This window comes from Leptonychotes weddellii, chromosome 2 (assembly GCF_054177405.1).
Source record: "Leptonychotes weddellii isolate Sample4059 chromosome 2, ASM5417740v2, whole genome shotgun sequence".
NCBI lineage: Eukaryota > Metazoa > Chordata > Mammalia > Carnivora > Phocidae > Leptonychotes > Leptonychotes weddellii.
Genome location: NC_138370.1, coordinates 168,482,283 through 168,490,618, shown reverse-complemented (window position 1 = coordinate 168,490,618; position 8,336 = coordinate 168,482,283). Strand labels below are relative to the sequence as shown.

Here is an 8,336-nt window from a genome sequence, read left to right as displayed (position 1 = left end):
GTTTAATGGCAGGTAGGGAAGCATGATTGAAAGAGTAAAATCATTGATTACAGTCTCTATGTCAGAAACTTACCCAGCTACATGGACACACTCTGCAAAGCAAGTATCCCTCCTAGAGTTTATGATTCACATACAGGATGCAGGTTAAAATAAGTCCAACTCAAATGACATCAGTTTAGGTATTTTCCCCTTTTATGAAAATATAATGTATACTAATTTTACATTTTTCAAATAGATGAATTAGGGAAGAATTGCATGGAAATAATTGTGTTAGCAAAAGTGATGTTTAAACACAATTTCACTAGTATCATTGTTCTAAAAGTTGAGACAGAAACTTTTCTGTGTGGTTTTTGTTTTGTTTTGTTTTGTTTTGTTTTTTGCTTCCAGTGAAGTGATGCCATTTGGTCTCAAGGCATCACTTGAAAAGGCAAAGAAACAACTTGAAGTCACAGAGTGAGAAGAGCTACGGATAAAAGGGAGAAATAGAATTGCTCAGATACCTGAAACTTTGCTTCCCATTTGCCTCGGTCCGGGGTTTGCAGAAGAACGTCACCGGCTCCTACTCTTTCCTAACGAGCGTATATATTAAGCTCTTTGAAATGTGAGTATTATGGGAAGGATCGCAGTTGCTTTAAATTATAGACGTTGGCAAGTGGCGGGGAGGAGCAGGAGGTTGTTTAAACTGAGAAAGACAGTTGCAAAACTTCATGCAACAGCATGAGCTCCAAGCTTCAAACACATTCTTATGCTCAGAAGAGCACTTTATTTTTCGCCGAGTTATTTTTTGTATTGTTTTGAAGCAGCTTCGAATAAGACGCACATATTTCTTCTTTAAATTTTTTAATGGTTTCTAAATTCATGGGACAACCAAAGCAAAAAAGCCTCATGTTTTGGGGGAAATTTTGACATCAGCAATGCCTAGAAAAGGTAAGCCACTCTTTTCATTGCACTTTTTCTCTTTTTCCCTCCTGTTTGGCCTTTGTCAAAAATATTTACTGGGAGAACTTAAGACAGCTACTTGTAAAGAAATGGGGAACTTGTAAAAATGTGTCAACAAATTATAAATCCGAGGTTGGAAATCCTTGGCATTCATGCCTTCTCCTGCTTTCTATTCCGCTTGATGCAAACCTCTGTGAAAGCTTTGACTATTTGAAAAATGAGATTTCTGTTAGAAAATGTGTGCAGGAGAGTCCTCAGAATCTCCAACCTGGTGTGTCTCACATTCACTAATGTGGTGATGGGCTCATTTATTGCCCGGGTCAGAGTATCTGTGTTTTCTTACCCCGATATATGTAACTCAACTTCCGGAGCTATGATCTTTGTATTAACTCAGAAATCTTTCCCATGGAAGAGTTTAACATCACTCCCAAAAATCCTCTTGAGTGTGGTTACTATGACTTCTTATAACCTTTTTTGCAGAATATGTTTTTAAAAGTTAAATAAATCATTTGGCTTTTCCTTTGTAACGACACGATGAGGACGTTACGGCTATGATGTCCTGGGAGAAAAAAGAAAAAACTCCAAGTTTGTTCATTCCAGTTGCAGTTGACTGACAATGCTAGTGTCTGGGTAGGGTGGCTTTGCCCTCTTGATTGTGCCTCTGATACAGGTAGGGAGCAGAGAGGCTCGAATATTCCTTGGTTTTCTATGGCATTGGTCATATGGGAAGTATGCTGTGGTTTTAGGTGGAGGGGCACATAAATGTGTGGTGTGCTGTTCCTATTTCCCTGGGAAAGTCTCTGTTACCAGATTTCCCACGTTTCCGAGGCAGAATTCCAGGTGCAAATAACTAGCTATCCAGAGAGATCTATCAGCAAATTCTTCCGGCAGGCTGCGATTTTAACGGAATGTTCATTCCTCCGCGCACACATATGTACTCACAGGCGGAGGCTACAAAGCCGCATGGGTTTAACCAAGCTTGAGTGGTCTGGGACATCTAGGCAACCTCAGTCTACAAAACCCACTGGTGCAGAAGTAAAAGCAAAACATGCCCGATGGGCCTGGGGGAGAATGGGAAACATGCTTGGGTTGGGAGGGGCTCTACCTGCCTTGCCGGACCAGCTGCCACTCTGTTTCTGGGATATTTTTTCCTTCTGCATCAAATTCTAATTATATAAGATGGATTATGGTGGCTACCCCTACCTTTTGTGGTCTCCATGGGGGAAAAAAAAAAGAGTTTACGATAAGAAGAAGGACATTGTTACAGAGAAGAGAGAAGGCAGCTCGATCGGCTCATTGCAAGGTGGTCAAGAGAAACTGCTAGTTCCTTTCTCCATCCGCAGTTGTTAGTAGAGACAGTGAGAGATCCGTGCCTGCCCCTCCACTGTCCTCCTCCCCTTGTCTTCCCTGCTCTCTCGTCCTCCCTCCACTTCTATCCACACCGGCCATGCAAGCTCAAGAGAGGGAGCAGTGAGTAGGACGGACAAGATTATTCTCATCTCCTCCTCTCCACCATTCCGGGGCCAGTTGGGGAAGCCCCCACCCTATTTGGAGGGGGGTCTCCAGGACCCCACCCCATGACCTCATCACAGGCAGCCAGGGAGTTGGGATGGCCAGCAGTTGCATGGCGCCTAAGTGCACCCTGGGGAAGGGTGTGGCCCAGAAATGCACAGTGTGGCATGACGTGGCTGCTGGGGAGCGGGGCGCGGACTTCCCATCATGGGCTCTTGTGGAGGCTGGCGGCATTTCTGGAAGCCAGGCCTGCCAGGCCCCACCTCTGGGCCTGAGAAGGCCCCAAAGAGGACAAAAACAAAAAGGCAATTAGAGTTGCTAATGAAGCCCCAAGCCAGCTGACTCATCTGAGGCACAGCCACTGGGGGGCTTTGTAATGAAACCTGGACAACACCCTGGAAAGGACAGGTCAGGTTTGTCCCCAAAAGGACACTGGTGAGAGGCCTGATGTGACTTAATCGTCCTCCTCACCTCATAGAGGCTGGGGAGAGGCCACATCTGCAAGGCGCAGAGGGAGGACAATGTTAACTAACGAACTGCCAGGGCGCTTGGGAGCGATGGTGTCCGAACCTGAAAAGGGTTGGAGCCAGACTCAGCCCAGATCGCCAGCTACAGTCACACCCGCAAGTCCATGACCCATGACCTGAAGAGCCCCAGGTCGCTCAGGAAGTGACCCCCTAGGGCAGCTAGGAAGATTGTAATTCACCAAACTCTAACAGAGTGTCCACTCTGCCAGAAACCTTACCAAGGCTCTTTGGAAATATCCCTTGACAGAGAAACCAAACATTAACAACAGTGGAGAACACAGAAGGGCTTTGCACATCAACCTGCCAACATCAAAGAAAGCTCCTCGTAGAGTTGCATTTGAACTAGAAGCTGGAGAAGGAGTAAAATATCATGAGAGAGGCAAGGGGGGCAGGAGCCTGTAGGCAGAGGTCAGTGAGCAAAGGTGCAGAGGTGGAAAGGTCATGGCTGCTCCCATGAACCAAGTAGCTTGGGGAGGCAAGGCTCTGTTACCCGAGTGCAACCCAAGGAACAGGACTTTCATGGGTTATTAATAAGAGGATAACCAAAAGCATTTCCTGGTCAGGCAAATTGGGGAATGTGAAAAGCTGTGTACCACAGTGGACCAGAACTCAGGTTCTGGGGTTACAAATACCTGATTCCAATCCCAGCTCCAATCCCAGCTCCAACTCTTAACTGCTGTGAGAACTTTGTTAAGTGAGGATAATAATTATATCCATTCTTAAAGAGGATAAAGCATTTGAGGATTAAATTAAAGAATTCATGTAAAGGGACTACTATCAAAGTATCTGCCACAAGAGAGCTCGATGAATGTTAGCTACTCTTATTAGCTGGTTTTTTTACTGTAGGACTTCTTACACATTTTAGTTTCTTACGACATCTCTGTCTCTCCATGAGTGGGTCATTAGAATCTAATGTTTTCCAAACTCATCAGAATGTAAAATCATTCCCCCCCGCAACCAGGAGTATCACACAAACCATGGAATATGGAATGCATGGTGGACAATGGCGAGGCTGAGTTGGCCCAGTTAGCTGAGGCCACATGGCCTCCCAGCACATGCATTTCCCAAGGTTTAGTTGAAATTTATCAATCTCTACCAGCCTCTTCAGGCATTGTCTTCCATTTTTCTAGGAAACAAAAACCCCACAACTGGGATTTTCATATCTAAGGAAACTGACTTTTTTTTTTTTTAACTATTGTCAACTTTTAGAGGGAAGAGAAAAGTGAAGACAAAGCAAATTATTGTCACATCCAAATTTCACACTCGAGAGGTCAACCTTTGCCTGTGGTTTGAGGGACTACTGCATAGAGGGCAATGCACAGGACACAAGCTAATGAAAACATGATCCCACCTTCAAGGAGTTATTAATCCCATGGGGAAAACAACACATGGGATCCAATATCTAAAAGGCAAAACTAGATTTACAAGGAAGGATATAAGAGGACTCAGAGTGAATGGGAATTCACAGAAAAGGAGCCTGCAGTTCCCTGGAATAATCAGAGTAGTATGTAACATTCTTTGATGTTTACCATGTACAAGGAACTATGCCAAGCACTTCACAGTATGACTAACCCATGTGTACTTCATAAGGCTACACGATGGGTATTGATTTGCTCATCTCACAGATGAGAAAACTGAACCCTAGAGAAATTCAATAACCTGCCTGAGATGTTCTAGGAAGTAAGGAGCAGAGTACGCTCTCAAACTCAGGCCCATCTGATGCTCTGTTTCCCTCACCCAGGGAAGATTCCTCAGAGGAGGGAATATGTAATTTAGCCTTGAAGGATGGATAGGGATTGGTGGGAGGGGTATTCCAGGCAGCAAGAACATTAGTAAAAGCATGAAAGAGGACAACATGGGGAGTAGCAGCAAAGCTCCCCTAGCAGAACAAAGTACATGCATACAGAGCAGAGGGAAATGAGCTCAAAAGACTTAGTTGGTTAAAAAAAAAAAAAAAAAAAAAAAGAAAGAAAGAAAGAAAAGAGCCAGACTTGGTTGGAATCAGATCATAGCAAGCCTTGAATGCCAACCACAAAGTTTAGATTTTTTTTTTTAATGGAATAATCATTATAAGTTTGTAAACAAGAAAGTAACTCCTTGGCAGTTTATTAGAATGGTGGTTTAAGATGATTAATCAGTGTCCAGAAGGGGCAGAGACTAAATCGCCAGTTAAGAAACGGATGTTTGTCTAGACAAGAGATAAGAGCAGTAGGTGTTCACACAGCAGTTAAAGGGTGGAGATGCTTGTAGGACCCAGCCCCCTAAACCTGCTACACCAAGGCCCTGACCATCACAGTAGTCTGTTAGAATAATAACCTTGGGGCCTCGCTAAATCCAGATTCAGCCCTGTAAAATGGGAGGGGGTGGGGGATGGAAGAGACAGGAGGAGCTAGTGGATGTCCAAGGGCCTTCTGACACCTCAAACTCCATGAAGATAGACCGCTATGCACTTTTATGGAGATCATTAACTATACAGTTCCCTATTAAATCACATTTCCAAACTGCTTCTCCATATCAAGGCATATTTCCAAAAGAATTTGAGGGTGTGCAAAAGTTTTATGGCTATTACATAGTAGTGATATTGGCACACAGTGATTGGGGGAGGGTATATTTTAATATATCCCTTCAGGAGAAACATTTACCCACCATCTTGGCTGTGTGTCTTTTGCAAAATTTAGCTGCCTACCTCTTGTGACAGAGGAGTCTTAACTGCAGTTCATACATCAGGACCTTGTAGCGCTCCAAATGGTAGTGATTCAAGTAGGTGGCATAGGACCTCCTCCAGCTCCCAAAAAGGTGGTCAGCTTCCAGAGAGTAGGAATTCATGCATCTTTAGATTCTTTGATGCTCTACCACTATGGCGGGTCTGACTCAATTTACAAACGCAGGTCTCCAAGAAGTGTCACATTTTCTCATTGTTTTTCCTTCAACTTGAATCTGTTTCCAAGAGTCTATGCCAACAGGAATTCAGGTTTCAGATATTACCCAGCTCCTGTCCCCATGACTTCCAATACCAAAGAGGTCTTCCTTCACACCAGTTATACCCACTCTTATAAATTCCATGTCTCTTAGATGTCTGTGGATTCTGTTTTCAAACCCTGCTTGGGAACTGGGAATCCCTGTCCAGGATGGGAACCTGTGTTTGAGCAATCCCGGGCCACACAGAACCAACGTTTCTGCTTCTCACAGATGTACCCATCCCTGACCTTCGGTCTCCACGTCGGGGGGAAATCTCATATCAAAGGCCCCCCACTCTAACTCTCCCAGCACATACACTTGGACTTGGACCTTCAGAAGATAAAGCAGGAAGTGTTGCTTTCAAGGAATTTTTATTTTCTGCTCTGCATAATCTTGAAACAAAGACACACAAAGGACAAGGCAACATTCTTGGAATAAGCTGGAGGTGGAGAACACAAAGTTATTTTGTCACTCACCCAATAGGTATCCAACAATCATCAATGAAATGTGTGCCCCAATAACTAATGAAATGGCTCCTCCAAAGTTTGTCACCAGAGGAGGTATTATGATGATTAATAGAGTCTTTTTATTAAGCACCTACCATGTGCCAATACTTTACAAACACTGTCTCCATATCCCCATTTTTCAGAGGAGGAGAGGTGAGCAGCTTACCTAAGATCCCACAAGCATGATGAGATAGGCAGGTATTTAAACTCAAGTTATGCCCATCTCCAAAACCCCACACCCTGTCCACTCTGTCACATGGACTCCCAGAAAGGATTCCTATTTTGTGGTCTACTCTTGATGGTTGCCTTTTCTAACTAAAATTTATTTTAAACAAAAGGTTTTTGGTTTTTTTTTCCACCATGAACATAGAGTGACTCTGCTAGATACAGTAATAATCCCATAGAATGGTCTACTACCGCATCTCATCATTAGTCTGCAGGCAGCACAGAATTGGGTGTACTCCTGTTTGAAAGACAAGAGCAGGGTAAGGTGATTTGTCCAAGGCCATGGAGCTAGAAGAAGGGTTAAACCCATGTTTGTCCATCTCTACTTCAAGGGGAGGGAGTTAGTCCTAATTAATGAAAGGCTAATTATAAAATAACATTAAATTTTTGCAGTTTTACAGCCTTTTCATCTGCCAATAACAGAAAACCACAGCTTATGTAGATGCCTGAAAACACATCCTGCCAGATGTACCCTAACGATATTTGAGAACCGTCAGTAAGACATTAGTTGGTAGCCTTGCCAATTGCCAACATCCCCAAAGGAGCTCATCCTTTTAAGTTGGTAAATGATTTTTTTCAGTGTCTTTCTTTGATCATTATTTATTTTTTTTAGAAAAAACTTTTTACGAAGTAATTCTTATCCCACTTCACTGTGAAATCGAATTTGACATCAGTGGAATCTTTGTCAAGGGATTCTTTGAATTTATCACAATTAACAACTCATTTATTATGGGTAGATTTCTATCAGTTTCTCGGATCATTAGCATCTCCTCTTGTCCTTCACAATAAAGACCATATTCCTTGGTATGGTCTTGGAGGGCCTTTGAAAAATCTGTCCTTGGACCACACTCCTCACAACCCAATACCTGTGCACAGTGAACTCCACAGTTTCTCAGGCACCCCTTTTTTCTATGTGTCATAGGCCTAAAGAATCGGGTCCATTCCTTTGCCTTTGTATGAATTACGATGAATCGTATAAAATTCCTGACCTTCAACTATTTTATTACCTACCAAAAATGGCGCATTGGTGGTTCAGTGGAAGACTTCTCACCTGCCAAAAATGGCAATTTTATATGATTCCAATATAATCTGGAAACTTAACAAAAACTTTCATTTCTTGATGACAGTTTTATGTGCCAGGCCTTTAAAATATCTCAGAAATTGTTAATCATCCCCCTGTTTGTCCCTGAGGCTGAGAGGGACATGTATCCAAACAGAATTTTAGAATTTTTTTTTAAAGATTTTATTTATTTATTTGAGAGAGAGCATGAGCCAGGGGGCGCGGGGGGGTTGTGGAGGGAAGCAGGGCAGAAGGTGAAGGAGAAGCAGACTTCCTGCTGACGCAGGGCTCAATACAAGGCCCCTGAGATCATGACTTGATCCGAAGACAGATGCTTAACTGACTGAACCACCCAGGCGCCCCAAAGAGACTTTTAGAATTTATCCTCACTACAGATCTCACCTCCAGCTTCAGTGCCACCAGTAACAAAAAGTTAATACTTAATAAGGCAACACCTTCCATTAAAACACCACTGGTCAGTGGGAGGGATGGGGTGACTGGGTGATAGACACTGGGGAGGGTATGTGCTCTGTTAAGCACTGTGAATTGTGCAGGACTGTTGAATCTCAGATCTGTACCTCTGAGACAAATAATGCAAGATATGTTAAG

At 43.3% G+C, this 8,336-nt stretch overlaps 1 protein-coding gene across 3 annotated transcripts in view; it reads left to right on the top strand.

The window, feature by feature from the left end:
- Positions 1-457: 457 nt before the first annotated feature.
- C1QTNF7 (C1q and TNF related 7) overlaps positions 458-8,336 on the top strand; it is a 106,275-nt gene continuing 98,396 nt past the window's right edge. For 2 of the 3 annotated variants that reach the window (XM_081812594.1, XM_081812595.1), the window contains exon 1: positions 673-927. In XM_081812594.1, coding sequence (XP_081668720.1) covers positions 915-927 — 13 coding nt within the window. In that variant the 5' untranslated portion in view covers positions 673-914. Of the gene's footprint in view, positions 602-672; positions 928-8,336 lie in introns of those variants that run through there. The other variant, XM_081812597.1, reaches the window with a different exon arrangement.